Source organism: Engraulis encrasicolus, chromosome 10, assembly GCF_034702125.1.
Source record: "Engraulis encrasicolus isolate BLACKSEA-1 chromosome 10, IST_EnEncr_1.0, whole genome shotgun sequence".
Taxonomy (NCBI): domain Eukaryota; kingdom Metazoa; phylum Chordata; class Actinopteri; order Clupeiformes; family Engraulidae; genus Engraulis; species Engraulis encrasicolus.
The window spans coordinates 6939279-6959653 of NC_085866.1; the positions used below are offsets into that span (position 1 = coordinate 6939279).

The 20375-nt window shown below is 43.0% G+C and overlaps 1 protein-coding gene across 1 annotated transcript in view; it reads left to right on the plus strand.

The window, feature by feature from the left end:
- The window catches only part of LOC134456557 (troponin C, skeletal muscle), a 27542-nt gene extending 8147 nt beyond the window's left edge, over nucleotides 1-19395 (plus strand). The window contains exons 4-6 of the mRNA XM_063207957.1: nucleotides 2-116; nucleotides 14268-14404; nucleotides 19018-19395. Of these exons, the coding sequence (XP_063064027.1) occupies nucleotides 2-116; nucleotides 14268-14404; nucleotides 19018-19049 (284 nt within the window). The 3' untranslated portion in view covers nucleotides 19050-19395. The remainder of the gene's footprint in view (nucleotide 1; nucleotides 117-14267; nucleotides 14405-19017) is intronic.
- Nucleotides 19396-20375: the final 980 nt, after the last annotated feature.

Consider the following 20375-nt stretch of genomic DNA (forward strand, 5'->3'; position numbering starts at 1 on the left):
GGCAGTGGGACCATTGACTTTGAGGAGTTCTTAGTGATGATGGTGCACCAGCTGAAAGAGGACCAACCGGGCAAGTCAGAGGAGGAGCTGTCCGAGTGCTTCCGCGTCTTTGACAAGTGAGTATCCTCCCATCCCCATCAGACGGCCCTTAGTTGAGTCAGTATCCCATCAGCAACAGAAGGCCCTTACTCAAGTCAGTATCCCATCCCCAACAGACGGCCCTTAGTCAAGTCAGTATCCCATCAGCAACAGATGGCCCTTAGTTGAGTCAGTATCCCATCCCCAACAGACGGCCCTTAGTCAAGTCAGTATCCCATCAGCAACAGACGGCCCTTACTCAAGTCAGTATCCCATCCCCAACAGACGGCCCTTAGTCAAGTCAGTATCCCATCAGCAACAGATGGCCCTTAGTAGAGTCAGTATCCCATCAGCAACAGACGGCCCTCAGTCAAGTCAAGTCAGTATCCCATCCCCAACAGACGGCCCTTTCTCAAGTCAAGTCAGTATCCCATCAGCAACAGACGGCCCTCAGTCAAGTCAGTATCCCATCAGCAACAGACGGCCCTTAGTAGAGTCAGTATCCCATCCCCAACAGACGGCCCTTAGTAGAATCAAGTCAGTATCCCATCAGCAACAGACAGCGCTTAGTCGAGTCAAGTCAGTATCCCTTCCGCAACAGACGGCCCTTAGTCGAGTCAAGTCAGTATCCCATCCCCAACTGACGGCCCTTAGTAGAGTCAGTATCCCATCCCCAAGAGACGGCCCTTACTCAAGTCAAGTCAAGTTTATTTATCCCTTTAACCCATTTTAGCCTGATGACTCGTATATGTTAAACAAAGGAGATATGCACTATGCGCATCTAAATTAACAATCCGGTGCAACCAGAGCAGGACTAAATTATTAGTACAAAGGAAAAAGAATCTGGTGCCACACAGATGTCTATTTTTTGTCATTTATTTTTCCAGTGCAGTAAGACTAACGTTTCGACATGCGTCTTCATCAGTCCTCATGACCTTTGGTGCCTGGAGTGACATATACGCTGCATTCAGGCTCTTGAGATTTTAGCTTTTTAAAAATATATAAATGGGGTATGTTACAGCTGAATGAATACATTCTAATGCAAGATGAGGGTCTTAGGGTTTAAATGCAACCATGTTTCAAGTTTTAATGTGCATCAGCGGCTGAGATATTTAGGTTTTTATAGGCTGAGGGCAACTCTCCCAACAAGGGCTTAGGCATGCTGCAGGCGCTTTGGGCATCAATGGTTTAAGACACATTGCTATAAATGTGTTGTTACCAGAATGAAAAATGAAAAAAGGTCGCACCATGCATAGGTTTCTTTATTACACAGACGTGTTTCGGCGTTCTGCCTTCCTCAGGCAGAACGCCGAAACGCGAAACGTGTCTGTTTAATAAAGAAACCTATGCATGGTGCGACCTTTTTTCATTTTTCATTCTGGCAGGAAGGCAGAACGCCGAAACGCGTCTGTAATAAAGAAACCTATGCATGGTGCGACCTTTTTTCATTTTTCAGTTTTACAGTATTTTGGTCAGCACCCTTATAAAGGAAGAGAAAAACTGTTGGGTGACGCCTGCTCCAACCCTTATGAACTTGTTACCAGAATGGCAATGAGCAAGTCGTAGTGCACTACTAAAGGCCCTGTGTTGTGTCATAGTAGCGGCAGCGTGGGGGCTTCGTAGCCTCGCGCGACATCCTACGTACTTCCGCCAAGACACTTGGCTCCGCACTACGTCAGGTACCTGTCTTCTGTGGAGCGATGTTGACCGGTAGGATTTTCACCGGTGTTCTGACAAACGGTCCTACATTGTAATTTTATCCTAAGGTAGGTCAGTGATTCTCAAACTTTTTCAGGCCGAGGACCACTTTGTCCCCCCAAAAAATGTTCAGGGACCACCTGTCAACTGAATTGAGATTTGACGGGTGCTGTTTCGACAGTTAATATTGATGCAGATCACTTATTTTTTATTCCCATTTACAACCCTGTCTTATTGTGGTGAAAATATGACTAGAGGCATGTTTGGCTTTGTAATTATGTTACAAATATAGCATTCTGCTAGCTTGTCTTGGAAAAGTAGAAATCCCTTTGCGGACCACCTGAGCTCTGTCGCGGACCACCAGTGGTCCCCGGACCACACTTTGAGAATCACAGAGGTAGAATGTTCTGTCAGACATGTCTGTTAAACGCTCCTACATCGCCATAGATAGACATCAGATTGTTTCCTGCAATCGCGTCAGATCAAATTAAGTCCAGACCATGAATACGAAATTCAAATGGTAGTATTATGGGATGGTCTGGACCAGGCTAGGGGGTTCGGGGCAGCGTGACCTCATGGGTAGGGAGATGGGCTTTATATCAAAGAGCTGTAGGGTCGAATCCCACCCTTCCATTCCCCACCACACTATATGCAGAGGCGATTCTAGGGTCAGGTGGGGCCCCAAGCGAAAATGCAAAACAATTAACATTTTAACCAAAATCGCCACTACTGTGGTAAAGTGTGGGCTGTTATTCACTATCTGGGGGCTTGGGGCCCCAAGCGGCTGCCTGCCTTGCCTGGTTGCAAGATACGCCTCTGACTATATGGCTGAGATGCCCTGGCTTGAGCAAGGCACCTTACCCCACACTGCTCCAGGGACTGTAACCCAGTAACTGGAAGTAAATGGAAGTTGCTTTGGATAAAATCGTCAGCTATGTGTAATGTAAAAAAAAGTCACAGTATTGCAGTACTATGGTAAACTTTTTACATAGGTGCAAGCCAATTTAATACACAATAAGGCAACCCATCGACCTGTAGTCCATGAATCACTTGACCAACAAATGACTACAATTAGAAATTGGTCACATCTGCTTAATGTTTTGTTTTAGTCACACTGAGAGCAATAATTGGTGAGGCCTGTGCAAGAGGATAAAATGGGATTTTCTATGAAGTGGGTGGTGGGTGGTGGGTGGGAGCACTCTGGTCTGGGCTGAGGCGGATAATTGTCTTAATCACTAAAAAGCATGACATTTGCTACTTGACTGCTTTTGTTATAACAGCATGATCAAGCAAGAGCAGCATGATCCCTTGTGCTGGTACCTTGGACAGCCCTGGCCTAAATGAACCCTTGGGCACATGTGTATTATTGGATACTAGTGTATTATTATTGTATTATTGGGCACATGTGTATTAATCGGGTATTAGTGCTGAATGATCACGTTCATGTGCAGTCATGATCAGCAGGTTAATGATCACGTTCATGTGCAGTCATGATCAGCAGGTTAATGATCACGTTCATGTGCAGTCATGATCAGCAGGTTAATGATCACGTTCATGTGCAGTCATGATCAGCAGGTTAAGGAACGAGGCTTTTAGCGGGAGTGTTACTGATTTGATTCCAGAGCAGGTATGAACCAGTTATGTTCCTCCCAGCTCAGCTCCCTTGGGCTACTTCAGTGTTTGTTTGTTTTTTAAAAAAATATTTTTGGGGGGCTTTGCAGTAGCCTTGAAGTAGTAGTAGTAGTAGTAGACGAGGGCCCTACTGTTAGCGCCACTTCAGTGCTTTTCAACACAAGCGTCGGGACCCCATATGGGGTCGCCTGAAATTCAAATGGGGTCATCTGAAATGTCACTTGTCCCGGGCCAATAATTGGATCCTTATTATATTACAGTGAACGGGGTCCTTTTAGATGCCTTTGTCCTGGGCCCAGCCAAAGCTGTGAGCAGACCAAGTGGTACTTTCACATGGACATACTGTTGCTGCAGTGCACAGATGCATCAATAGAGGGCGCTGTATCACCAAACGTCTTCACAGTTCTGCCCTCTGTTACTGATCTCCCACAGGTATTTTTCGAATCATATGTAATGGCCACAGTATTGGTGCTAGAGCTAGTCCACTTTCGATATTGATCACAATATACGTGTGTGAGAAAGCTTTCTTCATTGTTGTGATATCTGAACATGTCAGAAATGTACTCAGCCGTGAATAGTGACAATGAGCAAAGTCTATTAGTCCAGTTGTTCTTACTGTAACCTTTTTTTCATGAAGTTACCTGTTCCCAAGACAAGCCGCACACCCCCCATCCCAAACGTCTACACCTGTGTACGCAATGATTCAATGATTCTTGCTTCAGACATTAATCTATACTTTCATGACTTTACATAGGGACCAAAGCATGTTTTAATTTGGTCTTGGTTTGACCTAACTATAATGTTTGGAAGCATAAGTTTGGTCACAACCTCAACACAAACAAATTTCCGCGCACCCCCTGAAATTTCTGGCGCACCCCAGGTTAAGAACCACTGTATTAGTCTTTGACCACGAATTCACTCCTGTAGACTTCACAATGTGAATTCCTACCCAAAACAAATTGCAACCTAAGATGCACTTTTTGTTAAGGTTTTTTTCTTCCCAATTATCTAATTATTTTCTAAGTATCCATTTAAACAATTATCCAATTATGTTTCATGCCTACTTGACTTCAACAGTAAACAACATCTATATTATGTGATCTGAGGCAGCCGTTGCCTAATGGTTAGGCAGCAGTAGTTCTTGGAATCAAGCAGAAATCATCTAACCCAGTGGTCAACCACCCCCTGAACCTCATCATAAGCCTGACAACGCCCCCTTATAGTATTAAAACAATAAAATTGGGTTTATGTGTGTTCATATATGGTGGCTGGGGAGGGGTGGGGGGACCTTAAGGGGAAACATTTCAAACTAAATGACCATTTGCATTTTGTATTTTGCTGAAAATGTCAAATGAAAAGATTTATAAAAAAAATAAATAAATAAATAAAATTGACCATTTATAGACCCCCTTATAGACCCCATATCGCTCCAGGGGCTGTAACCAATACCCTGTACCCAAGTACATAGATGTAAATCACTCTGGATAAAAGCGTCTCCTAGGCTACGTGTAATTGTAATGTCATGTATTCCGCCTCTGCAACGGATGATAGGTCTGCTCCTACCCTCACCTGTATTGTACTTCCAAACAGGAAGCTAAGTATCCAGTTGTACACGGCCAAGAAAGGTACTGATGTGTTCAGACTCTGCTGCCGTAATAAACAGCATACAGTCGTCAAGGTCATATAGGATGGACTTACTGATGGAAGTGTATTTGGGTTTATACCGCTTGGAAAGGTCTGCAATCACAGTGTGTTTCTTATGGATCCCAGCAGAGTATGGGGAAATGAACATGCCGACAGCCTTGCAAACAAAAAAGCCAAAGAGAGGCCAGAACCCGATGTAGCAGTCAACTTGGGCCGGGGAGAAGTGAAGGTACTCATCCAGAGGGCAGTGGTCAGTGGCGATACAATTGCACACAGGGCCCAAAGGGCAAAACACTGTTGGGGCCCCCATACAGCCCGCCATGGTCACAATAGGGCCCCCAACACCCATACAGGAGGGCCCTGGGCCCAGGGGCAAGTGCCCCTCTTGCCCCCCCCCCCCCCCCCCTGTTGCTCCGCCCCTGGCAGCGGTGAAACAGTGACAGATGCTACATGTAGAACATCTAAAAGGAGGTGGAGAAAGTAGCCAAGGTGGGTGGTGGGGGGGGGGGGCAGTAGGAGAGATGAGGTTGTCATCGCCAGACTAAGGATTAGTCACATGTTACTGAACAGTACTCAGTGTAGGTTTGGAAGAGTGACATCAGGGCAGTGTTTGGGATGTATGATGGAGGAGGAGACAGTCCAACACATATTGTTTGAGTGCCCTATGTATGCAGAGGAAAGGAAATAGTCGAAGGATGGGCTGCTTGGGGACGGCGAAGCTGGTTTTAATCAGGCCACAGTGCTGGGCAAGGGACGCAAATATAAGAGCAGTGTTGAGATATTTAACAACAACAGGGCTATATGCCCACATTTAAAGTGATACTGTCCCATTTTTGGAAATAAGCTTATTTTACACCTCCTCTTGAGTTAAATAATAGGGTTTTACCGTTCTCCTGTACTTTCAACCGTTCTCTGGGTATGGCAGTGCAAATTTTACCTCCGTGCTAGCAGTTAGCATTGAGTCCTATGAGACCAGCTCGCGGCTAACTGGTCTCATAGGACTCAATGTTAACTGTTAGCTTGGAGGTAAAATTTGCACTGTCATAACTAGAAAACGGTTGAAAGTACAGGAGAACGGTAAAACCCTATTATTTAACTCAAGGGAATGTGTAAAATCAGCTTATTTCCAAAAATTGGGACAGTATCACTTTAAGCAGTAGGTAAAAGAATTGCCCAGGAACCGGTAGGTGGTGGTATGCGCAACCAAAGCGTGACCTTCCAATAACTTACAGAAGAAGAAGAATGTAATGTATTCTGGGACTGGGATGTATGTACTATATGCATGTCTGTGTGTAGGCCTGTGTCCTATATCTGTAACTGTGGCTGCGGGTGGTTCCAGCCAGGCTCCATGTTACGTTTGTCTGATAGAGCTCTATTCTCCACATGTATGCACTTATGGTAAATGGACTGCATTTATATAGCGCTTTTCCACTCCTTCGAGCACTCAAAGCACTTTACATTGTATGCCTCACATTCACCCAGTCACACTCACATTCACATTCTCACACCGGTGGCCGTGGCTGCCACAAAGGGTACCACTCTGCCACCAGGAGCAACTTGGGGTTAAGTATCTTGCTCAAGGACACAACGACCACCTGAGCTACCACCGCCCCTTATGTACAATAGTCCTATATATATATATTGTATATATATCAGTGAAAACTGAAAATAAAGTTGATATTGTATCATACTAACCGTAACTGCATGAACGTGTTTGATCGCAAACAATGGCAACAAAGACAGCCGTGGCCTAATGGTTAGGAGATGTGGTCCTAAGATCACAGGGTTGCAAGTTCGAATCCCACCCTTACCTCTCCCTACACCCCTATCCATACAGTAGCTGAAGTGCCCTTGAGCAAGGCACCTAACCCCACACTGCTCAAAGGGACTGTAACCAATACACTATACAAACAGGTCTATGAATTAACTTTTTTAATCACAAGCCAAATTTGGCTAGGAGATATAAATCACACTTGCCATGAATAACAAAAAATGGCTAATGAGCTTTCCATTCTACTAGCCAAACTGAATTTTCACCAGCATTTGGCCTTTTGGCTGGTGTTAATTTAGCCCCTTAAGATGCGGCTTTATACATTTGTTGTTACCAGTATGGTAATGACCAAGTCGTGGTGCATTACTAAAGGGCCTTTGTTGTGTCATAGTATTGTAGTGATATGGTAGTTACATTTCAATGACTATTACGGCGTGCCACTGGAGGTACGGCGCGCATTAAGGGGCTACAGCAAGGCTGAGATTGGGGCTAATGTCCCCTAAAATGACAAGCACACAGCACGACACTGCATCAGAGCAGAGCAGGGACACCGCTAGGCATAAGCATAGGAAGCAGAGTGCTTAGAACCCTGCCTGTAATAATTGTATGTCGCTTTGGATAAAAGCGTCAGCTAAAGTGTGAAGTCAGCCAAAGTGTACGAAATGAAGAGAACAGGACAGCACTCCAAGTTTTGTGTTTTACCAGAGAGAGTAGAGAGAGAGAGGTTCCATTGGCCCATTGTTTCCGGGTTCTATTATTGCAAGGGGGAGGGGGGAAATCCCCCTTTAGGCAGACCTAGGCAGACCTAAGGACTGTTCTATTCATTGTAGGAGTATTATGACACGCCCCTTTAGGCAGACCGGAACCTGGTCATGTTAGGTGCCCATAGCAACCTATTACATTGGCATATCTCTATATACTTAAAGAATCTCTGGTTTTACTGCCCGTGATGGGCAATAAAACACAAAACTTGGAGTGCTGTCCTGTTCTCTTTATTTTGTATATTCTTGAGTAATGATCACCCAGTTTTTTTTACTTTGGTTGAGTTGAGCGTGTTACACCTGTTGGATTTTAGCCATTTTGTTCCAAACGTTGTAAACCCATTTCCAAATCATTTTCCAAACTTACTATGTGTTGGCTAGAATCCAGCGTGTTCTTTTTAAAGAGTCAGAGAGCATGGTGTCCAATTCTTGATTTCAGCGGGTTTATTTATCCAAAGCATCTGGCATGAAGTTACAAATAATTAAAGCATTTTTGAATTCTGTTCTTCTGTGACCTCACCCTAACAGCAACAGCCTAGGAGAATTCTGTCTTTCCCTAGTGTATCTGTCTTTTTGTAGTAGAGTGACCTTCCCCCGTCTGTCTCCAAGCTGTGGGGGCTCCCATTGTGTCCAGGTAAACCTAGGCCCCTTGGCCAGACCTCCTGAGGTGTGTCTTGATCACACAGAGAAAGTGGGTTGGATGTGGCTGGTAACCCTTCGCAAAATATACAGCATATGATCATGACCCTTATTAAACATTCTCAATGTCAATTTACAAAAATGTATGCCAATATATTTTCAATTCCCTCTCTTGATTCGATTCAACATCGAATCACAAAAAAAATATCTTAGCATGTCCATCTGCCATGTCTTTATCTGAAATGCAATCGAACGGCTATCACTTGGGTTATGGTTGGAGATTCATAGGCCTACCCATAGTAGCCTATAGGTATTGAAATGCAAAAAATCTGTTCAACCCAAAACAACAGTTCAAAAATAAACAACCAAACCTAAAAGAAGAATACAAAACAAGAACTAAAAATGCAGTCAATATATTGTCACCCCTTTTCTCTGGAGTCCCTCTCTTCAACTGAAAAAATATCGTGGCAACATCATAAAAATAGAAATGTTCTTTTTTGCCCCCGAGAGTGTCAGCTATGGTGAAGTGCTTCTCAATAGTTTGTTAAACTCTTTAATAGGAATGATAAGCCCAAAGAAAGAAAGAAAGAAAGAAAGAAAGAAAGAAGAATAAAAGAAAAATTCAAAATTGTTCCAAAATTGCATTTTCATCGCATCACCCAGAGAGCTATAAAGACAATCCACAACAAAAACCTGGAATAAAAGAAAATGTTTGCGCACCATTTATCATGTCAGACCCTGCCCAACTTTTATGTCACACTTTCCATGGGTTGAGAAACCATAAAAACGTAAAAACCATAAACCATAAATTTTTTTTTTTTTTTTAAATGCATTTCTGAAACAACAGCAAAAAATTCAATTTCAGCCCTTTGCCTCTTTACTAATCTAAATTCATAAATCAACTTTCAACTTCCAAAATTATAGTAAGGAAAAAATCTGAATTCTTAGAAGGGGGAATATTACTTCTCTTTGAAAGAAGAAGGGGGGGGAATACTTCTCTTAGAAAGCTAAAGATACAGTCAATGACATGTCCCTTATTCATCCACCATTGACAATGAAAATAAACTCTCCCTCTCTTTAATCTGTATGGCACAGCCAAACAGATTAATCTTTAAAATAGTGGAGGTGTGTGCCAAAGTTTATGTAAGTTATCCCTTCAACAAGCAGAGTGCACCCCCTTGTTTCCAACTCTAGGACTTTGTCGTCCCATATCATAGATCGAACCAGCGTAGTTCTTTGTGTCCCGTCATGGACACCCTACAGTACTTTGCTCAATGCCCTGGCAGAGAACCACAGTTCTCCCATCTGACTCCGTATAAATCTCCTTGGATTTCTCAACGTTTGCAACTGCCAGACAATAGAGAGCACGTACTTTACTTCATGACACCTGGTTTCCTCCAAGTTGACCGCTGATTGATCACATGGTTGCACTCTGTTGAGATTCTGTATCAATTTAAACTATGGCACCTCACCGCCTCTGGGTTTTGAGCCCAAATTTTGTAAATAAAATTAGAACTGGGGGATGAACTTGGAAGACGGCAAAGTCTGTACAATAGCTGTTTAATTAAAGTTTCATGTTAAAATGGCATTGTTTATGACTTATCGCTGAATATTACTTTTTATAACTTTTTAGTTTTCTTAAAAACCCATATCAATTACCCATATCATAACATACCTAACCAAAGTGAGTTTTCTTGTTTAATAAAAACAAAATGTATAAAGGGAAAATTGGTGAAGTCAACTAAAGAAATAAAGCACTGTTTAAAGTAACCCAAAACGATGAAAATATAGTCATGGAAACTATAAACTAGAAATCCTATGAAGCTTATTTTAATATAGTATCTCTAACTCCTGCATTTTGATGGAACATAACCAAATAAAGTCATATTTTCCTGAAAGAAGAACACGTTGTAACAAGAAAGCCACCTCTCTAAAAAGCTGAAAATGATTCATTTGTAACCCAAATAGTAAATAAAATGTTGAAAAATATCCATTTGAAACCCAAATAGTAAATAAAAATGTTTCTTACTTCAAAACCAAACTCTTTGTTGACCAAAAAGAGAAAGAAAGACCCATCTGGTTTTTTTTGAGAAAGGAAAACACCGCTTATTAAAAGAAAAATGCTCACAAAGAGGTTCAAATTGATTCATTTGAAAACCAAATCAAGACGTAAAATGAAAGCATTATCAAAACCAACTTGAAGAAACCGAATGAATAAACTCAAATCAATAAATGAAACAACCCAAAAAATGTGTAAAATAAATGTCATGACGTCACTGTAAGTAGGCCTCTGTTAAATTGCCATATTAACCATGTTCTTCTCATTTTTTTTTCAAATTCAACCTTTGCACGTGCACTCTCAATTTTTTACATGAACACACATAACACAGAGACAGACATAGGGCCCATTGACATACAATGACAGACACACAAGGAATACATATATGTTAGTCTCCTGTTCTTGGGGAAAAAAGGGAATGAAACCTGAAGTTAATCAACCATGGTTACTTCTTGATGATAACCTGTTATGACACACTGGTTCCTTCTTATCGTTAACCTGTAGATTAAATCAAATTCACATATAGCATACAAAACAAGAGATATGTTCACATTCCCCAATGTGTATCGGTCCCCTGGTTTCACTCCATGGTCATGTTCCTGAAAGGACTAAATGATTAAGGCAATTCAGAGTATATTCCTCTCTAGGTGTCGACTCCCAATCTCATTGTCTCCAGACATCCTGAAGGGATTAGGTCAACAACGAGCTTTGCACAACAGGCAACCGTATCCTGTTATCGTCTCCTAAGAAGAAAAAAAAAATGGACAATTAGTTAATCTTCACTTAATTAAATCACACGAAACCAGGTCGATTAAATGCAACTTAATCCTTTTTCAAAACAAATTGTATGATTTTTCCAAACCTGAATGAATTAAAATTATTGCTAATTGATATCCAAAATTTGAAAACCTTGCCCATTTCATACAATTCTTTTATCACCCCAGTGTCAGTCAGGTTTCTGCTCCACCTCTAATGAATACGGCCAATTCCCCAGGGTGTCAAAGGACCCCAGGGTGTCGACGCCCCCCAAGGCATGCCCACACCCAAATTCTGAAACCCTGATCCATGGTGTGGCGAGGGTTGTGGTAATAGGTACGCTTGCTGTGGGGTATACCCATAACCCCTTCTATATTGATTTGGGATGTTTGGGATCCCTCTCCACTGCACTTTGGGGCACATTCTCTTCCAATGACCCAACTCACCACAGCCATGGCATTTGTCCCATGACCTACGCCAACCAGTCCTATGCCTCCTGCCCAATTCCCCTGGACCTCTTTTCGCTTGGTGGAGGGTCTGTTGAACCATTTGATACTCAGATTTATTTTTTGTGTCACCCACTCTGTTGCGAGCCTCCTCTAACTGCAGTTTCAATAGTTCCAGTCGTGCTGCGTCTGTCTCCTCTTTTGCCTCCTGCTCCTTAGCTCTTTGTATCTTCATGTGATGTTTCAAGTGCCTTTCCCATTGCTCAGTGGTGCACCCTGCCAGGTCCGGATTGTCCTCCATGGCCTTTCGAACTGTTTTGGGTACGCTTCCCATGATGGCTTTTCTGAATTGCAATGTCTGCCACTGTCCAGAGCCAGGGTGACACCCTGCTCTATCAGTCCAAATGTCCTTGCACCTGATCAGAAATTCTGATATGTCTTCATTTTCTTTCATGGTGAATGAGTGTGTGTGTGTGGTCCCTGTAGGAACAGGAAACTTTGCTCGCATAGCTCCTCCCAACTGTGTAGCATGAGAAGTGAATGATTCTGAATCCGCCAAATTGGTTGTACCTGCAATGGTCTCTATCTGCATAACATCAAAGCTGGTCACTTGTCTCTCCAATATTGCTCTCCAATCTCCAATAGCAAGCTTGTGACCCAAAGTGAGTTGAAAAAACTTGCTCATCCATGACCCTCCCCCTTCTGACGGAGGGGGCATTTTTTCAACGATGCAGTTCATGTCAGTGAAGGAGAATGGTTTGTACTTCTCTCCCCCCTGGGGGTCTTTGCATATCAATGGCAACATGTTCTGAGGCACAGGTAGTGGTGACTCCACTGTGTCTCTGCTTTCGTTTGTCTTTCTCGTTTCACAACATGCCCCTGTCTCCACTTTTGAGTGCAACTTGCTCCTTCCATTTCCTGTCTCTCTTTCCACTGTCTTTAGACACTGCTGTGATAATTTAGTAGGAGTTTGTTTCACTTCTTCCAAGACATTTGCAAAGTATGATGCTGGTGCGGGTGGCAGAGATACTAAGGTGGGTCTGTTTTGTATCAACAAAAGTTGATTCTCTGGGCATGTCTCCGATTTTGTCTGTGCAAATTTCAAAGCTGCGCTGGCTAATGACATATTATGGAGGCAACTCCTTTTGTACTCTAATTGTTCCTTCTCCCTTTTCCAGTTATCTCTGAAAGAGAACCTGGACTGCTTCCTGTTTTTTTCATGTTCCTCCAACTGAATTTGGGCATACTGTACTGCTTTGATGAGATGTGGCAACAGGTCACGCTTTTCAGTATCTCTTGGCACATGCTTTTGCCTCCTCAACTCTTCCCAAATTTTTGTCATACTTTTCTCCCGTTCCTTTCCTTTCCTTTTCAATCGATGCAGCCATAAGCTGTTGTTTTATGGCTTCCCATTGACCCTTCACAGTGGATGTTAGCACTGGAGGTAATCCTCTGAAGTCACCCTTTCCTCCAAGGTCCATTATGTTTATGTCTTAACTCCTCCTTTACTGCTAAACTCCTTGAGCTTAGTTAGTTAAAATTAATTCTTTCAATGATTAACATACAAAGGAGACTGCTATTCAATTCACATAGAAATAGGCAACATTCACACTGTAACTACCAAATTCCACTCTTAACTAAACATCCGATTAAATCTCTCATGGTCAACCTACACCGATTCCCACAATGCAGTTGTAACAATCATACCAACACATTCAACGAGGCCCACACTTCAAGCACCATTTTCCCCAGCTATAAACACTCCAATAAATAACCAGCAATGCAATATTCCCAACAAATGCTACCACAATACTTCCCCAGCAACGTAACTCAGAGCAATGTAATCTCAACACAGTCCAGTATCCACACAACAATCAGCCAATAATACATGTGCCATCCATTATATCAACAAAATATGGGCCCCTCTGCCCAGCCATAATGATTGTTCGTATTTTTTTTTTGCATGACCTTTGCCTTAAGCCAGTGTTCCATATGTATTTCTTGTGCACTTTAACCTTAATGCTTTAACCATTTGTTTAGACATGCCTACAGTAGGGTGACAACAATAAAACCTTGATCTGCCCAATAACAGTACTTAGATAAATCATTGGTCTGCTTACCATTTGATTACACATTGTAGCGGCTGTTAGTTGTTGTCACCCAACTGCCCCTTCGTCCATTTCTTGTCTTTTTGTCCACCAGCTCTCCTTCTTTATCACAAGTCGGGGTCACCAATTGTTGGATTTTAGCCATTTTGTTCCAAACGTTGTAAACCCATTTCCAAATCATTTTCCAAACTTACTATGTGTTGGCTAGAATCCAGCGTGTTCTTTTTAAAGAGTCAGAGAGCATGGTGTCCAATTCTTGATTTCAGCGGGTTTATTTATCCAAAGCATCTGGCATGAAGTTACAAATAATTAAAGCATTTTTGAATTCTGTTCTTCTGTGACCTCACCCTAACAGCAACAGCCTAGGAGAATTCTGTCTTTCCCTAGTGTATCTGTCTTTTTGTAGTAGAGTGACCTTCCCCCGTCTGTCTCCAAGCTGTGGGGGCTCCCATTGTGTCCAGGTAAACCTAGGCCCCTTGGCCAGACCTCCTGAGGTGTGTCTTGATCACACAGAGAAAGTGGGTTGGATGTGGCTGGTAACCCTTCGCAAAATATACAGCATATGATCATGACCCTTATTAAACATTCTCAATGTCAATTTACAAAAATGTATGCCAATATATTTTCACACCCCTTAGTCGGCTAAGTGTAACATCAACATGGTGTCCACCACAGGAACGGGGACGGCTGGATCGACCGCGAGGAGTTTGGGGACATCCTGAAGGCTACGGGGGAGCCGGTGAGCGAGGAGGAGGTGGACGAGCTGATGGCAGACTCGGATGCCAACAAGGACGGCAAGCTCGACTTCGATGGTGAGCTCACATTAGATTAGATTAGATTAGATTAGATTAGATTAGATTAGATTAGATTAGCTCGACTTCGATGGTGAGCTAACATGATTTATAATCTCAGCACTTCTTTCATTCCTTACTTTATCTTCACATAGCCTATTAGTGTGTTCACACACACACTCACGCACACACACACACACACACACACTGTAAAAGATTGTTGTGATTTCACATTAGAATTCTACATCAAGAAGATGTATATACCAGTTTACTATTCACTGCTGTAATATGCAATGCATTGTGGGATATCATATAGAGTACAATTCACAATTGTAAATGTACAGCAGCACATAGACTTTTTACAACATACTGTTGTAAAGATCTGTTTTGTCAGGGCTGCTGTCCTAATGCAAATGTATGCAAAGCCACATGCAGAAATTGTGGAGCTCAGGTCACATTCTGATTGGATGCTTTTAAAACATGCATACAGGCCTGATAGAGGTGGAGAGAATTTGAACTGATTTGAACTCTTCAATCGCACACACCTGGTCATGAGCAAGGAGGTAGACATCATCGGAGCGTAGTACGGAATGATAGCAAGGGGAGTCCAATTTTCTTCTTCCATGGTCAAATTGGAAGCATGGTAAAGTGTGGAACAGGTCATAGGATACAATAGTGAATGTTTGTCACCTGTCCTTAATTATCCCCCGCAATTAATGCTGACCGAGAGCTGCAGTAAATTTGGCCACAAACTGAGCTCTGACAACCGGATATCCTCTTTCGACCAAATTTGTGGAGTACAAATTTTGTCCCTCATGGCATCGCACACACTGACCATGTGCACCATGTCATTAAGCATAAATGTATTAGTTCTATGGCATTAAAGCAACACCCTCATACTACGAAGCCAATTGGAGCCAATTTGGATTGGAGCATTTATCCCATTTGGGCTAGTGAATCACATTGAATTACACACACTAGTCCGTAGCAGTGGGCTGCTTGCTGAATGGCGCCTGGGGAGCCTTAGGTGCCTTGCTCAAGGGCACATCAGCTGCGGTCAGGTCGGGCATTGAACCAGGAACCCTTGGGTTGCCAACCCAGTGCTCTAACCACTGAGCCATGACTGCCCCTAACTACTACACTGTGGCCAATGCATTTTCCATTGAGTGATACTGCTTATCCAATCTACCTTCTTTGGTCATGAGCCAGCTGATTGTAAATGACGTCCAGGTGCGCTAATTTCAGCTCAGTGCAATTCAAAACGGGCTTCTCTCTGCTAAAAGGGCATGGGAGAGGCCAATGATGGTTTGTCCATTTATACAGACGATGGGCAGGTCATAGAGCATAAACGATGCTCAGGTGTGGCAGCCCCCCTGTGGTTCAATTTGGCTTTTTGATGGCTTCGGCAACAGAATATATCTCAAAATCCCATGAGAAGGAATGGAAGCAGAAGCCCAGGGCCATTATTTTCAAAGGCTGTATGTTGTGAAGTTTCCAGTGTTTGCGTTGGAAGTACGCAACAATTAGCTGGCGACTTGTTGCTAGCAATTTGTTGTAATTTTTCAACAATTAGCTGGCAACTTTTTATTGCCAGCAATTTGCTTTCATTTTACTTCAATTAGCTGGCAACTTTTCACCAGCAATTTGCTTTAATTTCACAACAATGAGCTGGCAACTTTTTTGCCAGCAAATTTGTTGTAATTTTACAACAATTAGCTGGCAACTTTTTATTGCCAGCAATTTGCTTTAATTTTGCTTCAAGTAGCTGGCAACTTTTCACCAGCAATTTGCTTTAATTTCACAACAATGAGCTGGCAACTTTTTTGCCAGCAAATTTGTTGTAATTTTACAACAATAAGCTGGCAACTTTTTATTGCCAGCAATTTGCTTTAATTTTACTTCAAGTAGCTGGCAACTTTTCACCAGCAATTTGCTTTAATTTCACAACAATGAGCTGGCAACTTTTTTGCCAGCAAATTTGTTGTAATTTTACAACAATAAGCTGGCAACTTTTTATTGCCAGCAATTTGCTTTAATTTTACTTCAAGTAGCTGGCAACTTTTCACCAGCAATTTGCTTTAATTTCACAACAATGAGCTGGCAACTTTTTTGCCAGCAAATTTGTTGTAATTTTGCAACAGTTAGCTGGTAACTTTTCACCAGCAATTCAACTCAACTTCACTTTACTGGTGCAATGTGCAATTAATGAAGATTGGCCAACAGGCTGGCCCACTTGAGCCATGAAACTTCCCACATATTAAAAGGACAGGTGTTTCAGTTATTTTGTCCAACCACTGTGTAGACAATTCCACATATATATGGAATGTTTACTTATAAACATGGATCAGAATGAAATCTTTTTGGAACTGAAGTTTTGATATGCGCATTAAACAAGGGCCAAAACCAATCCATTTAAGAATATCCTTATACTTTTTAAACACTATCTTAGAAGGAGCCCAGTCTGTTTTTAAAACTGTAGTTCTAGAGCAGGAGCATCAATGATTGGAACATTCTAGGAACGTGTTAGCTTTTTGATACAGATCTCTCTTGTTACTCTGTTGTCACACTCTATACCTAACCAATCTGTCAATTAGTGCCTTGCCTCACTTTATTACTAATCACTTTCATGCCGTGATTCAATGATTGCCAGCACCTGCCCAATGCCTGATTACTCTGGTCACATGGTTCACTTGCCCCACTATATAAACCTGGACTGTCACACTGCTTTGGTTGCTTGTCTGAATGGCACAGCATAGCGCCTGACTCACTGGCGCTCACTGGTACTGGCAATCAATTGATTAGCCGACTAGATGAGTGGTTGGTTTGTTGACAAGGTGGCTGACAGCATAGTGCCAGTTGACCAGCTAGCTGCCTGGCAGGTTGACTGGTCAGTTGACTGGCTTGCTACCTTACTTGTTGACTGGCTGGTTGACTGGCCGGCTGCCTGTTCGGTTGACTGGCTGCCTGACTGGTTTAGCCAGTCAACCAGCCAGTGAATCGGACAGGCAGCTGGCCAGTCAACCAGCCAGTCTGTCAAGGCCAGTTGGTTACCTGGCCGGTTGGCTGCCTGACAGGTTAACTGGTTGGGTTGTTTCATCTTTTGAGAGCCATCTTGTAGCATAGCATGTTTTATGGTGTTTTTTGCATAATATTAAATTTAGACCACTTGATTGGTTTAACAAATGCATTTCTATACAGTCCTTATTGTGACTGTTTTTGAATTCCCCTTTGAGATGACTTGATAAATGAAAGTCCTCTTGAGGAAACTATCACTGTCACTGTGACAACACTATGCTGAGTGATTTATTATTTGTGCCTCACCCATGCAAGGCTGAACTTGTAGAAGTATATGCTTAGAGCAGAGTGGCATTATGGTACCATGCTATCTCAGTCATGGTGGAGGATGGGGACGATACCATGTTGAAGGCATCTCAGACATGGAGGCGGACAGCGGGGATGGAGGCGGGAGGAGGCGGGCGGATGAGGGGGCAGGACATGTGCCATGGTCAGAGTAGTTTTGAAAACGGAACAGTGTTGTAATTTTAAACGACTTGATGGCAACTGTTTTTTTTCTGCAATTTGTTGTAAATTTAAAACAATTTGCTGGCAATTATTCCCCATCAATTAGCTGTAAATTTCAGTTTGAAATCTTTTACAGTGCACGCACATGCACACACACACACACGCACGCACGCACGCACGCACGCACGCACGCACGCACGCACGCACGCACGCACGCACGCACGCACGCACACACACACACACACACACACGCACACACGCACGCACGCACGCACGCACACACACACCAATCCAGACATACCTTTTAGTGGTCCCAGCACAAAATCTATTCAAACGTGCTGTTATCATTATGTTTGGTATTTATGCCTTTTCCCTGAAGAGAGCATGTTTTCTTGTTCTTTGTATTTTCATGGGCAGTGTGCAGCCAAATCAGCCACACACACATAGTGCGCACACAAAAGCACACATACACACACACACACGCATGCACGCACGTGTGTGTGAGTATGGGCGTCCGTGCGAGCGTGTGCACGCATGCGTTTTGAGCTAATTTGGTTACACACAGCCCATGAAAATACATACATGTAACACACACACACACACACACACACACACACACACACACACACACACACACACACACACACACACACACACACACACACACACATTCCTCTTCCATCCCCACAGGGACAGACCACCAGAGTGGGATTTTGGTATCAGATCATGTTTAATAGAATACATGAACACACACATGCTTAGATAAACCACTTGGCACAATTCTGTATTTCCATCAGTGTTACCAGATGGAAAATGTTGAACTATCTTACCAGAACCTCAAAATTATCGATTTAGGGAGTCTTTGGGAGGAAATTATCGTACACGAACCAAATACTTGTTTTAAGGAAACTCGAAGAACTGAATGAAAACTCTGAAATAATCGTACATCATGTGTTTTTGATCGTACAGATGACAAAATGATGGTACTAGTACGTTACTTATTGTATATCTGACAACACTCTTTTCCATATATACATCAGTATTATATTAAATGACTCCAGAATTCCCATAGTTTTCAGTTTTTGTCATCACCTTTCCCCTCTCTTTTTCAGAGTTTTTGAAAATGATGGAGAACGTACAGTAGAGACAAACCAACAAACACATTCCTTCCAGTTCCATTCTGCACAACAGGCTTTTGGTGCCCGCCCCCTCCCTTCCAAGCATGGCAACAAAAACGACATAAACAAACCCCCTTGGAAACAAGATCAAAGAAGGTGCAAGCGATTAAATTAATCCAGCATTACAAAAAAAAGTCAAGGTGGAAATCCTCAGCCGTTCAACAAGGACGTGAGCTGATGATGGATCGTCTGCAAGAGTGCTGCGCCGCCACCCAGCCTTGCTCTGGAGATGGCACACACACGGCTAAATATATCGACATACGTAGGCTACATACACACTTGAAGTGGACAGTCAACCTACCCGGCCGTCTCCCCCCACCCCACCCCACCCGACCCACCCCACTCCACTCTACAGAGACTCCTGAGACACCCTCTAGTCTATATCCTCTTGCCCAGAGGCAGGGGTTCCCAACCTTTTCCAACTTGGGGGGCCCACCACTTGAAATGTTCACAAATGTTCAAGGTTCAGGGCCATGCACCTCTGACCCAATAAATAATAAAAAACTGACAAAAAATGGTCCACTGAAACACACTCATAAATATGATTTGGATTTTTAGACAATCATTTCAAAGCCTACATGGTATAACTTCAGGGTCCACCACCAGTGAGGCCGTGTGACCCACAGGTTGAGAACCCCTGCTCTAAGCTTGCTACCCACCTCATGTTCCCAACCCCCCCCCCCCTTCCCCTTCAGCTGTCTCCCTCCACACCTGCTGCTAGTTCTGGAGACGTACCCTCACCCTCACCCTCACCCCCACCTCTACCCCTGACCCAACTCCTCGGCCCTTTACCCCCCCCCCCCCCCCACCACCACCACCATCCTCACCACCACCACCGCTCAGTAGAGTCTCCCATTGCACATTCATTTGCCACCCCACCCTCTGTGAAAAGGTTTCAAAATAAACCAGCTTCCATCTTTGACTCAGGTCCCACCTCCGTATTTTGTCTTGATGCTGAAAGACTGACATTATGTAGATGCTCCGGAAGAAGAAGTATACCTTGTATTTTACGAACCATATATTTTGAGGGCAGCTGTTTTTTCTTCTTCTTCTTCTTTTCTTGACTAAGAGAGCACTGAAGGCTGGGAGAGGGTTGAATTAAATGTGTTTCTTTCTTTGTTGTATGTTGACTGCAATACACTGGAATGTCTTCTGCATGTCTTGTTGCCATGTGTTGACTCACATCCACTTGTACAGTGTCTTACTTTCAACTTTCTAATACATATCCATGCAATGACCACCACTTTACGCATTGTGTGTTGTCTTTTCCTAACGTCATTACATTACATGAC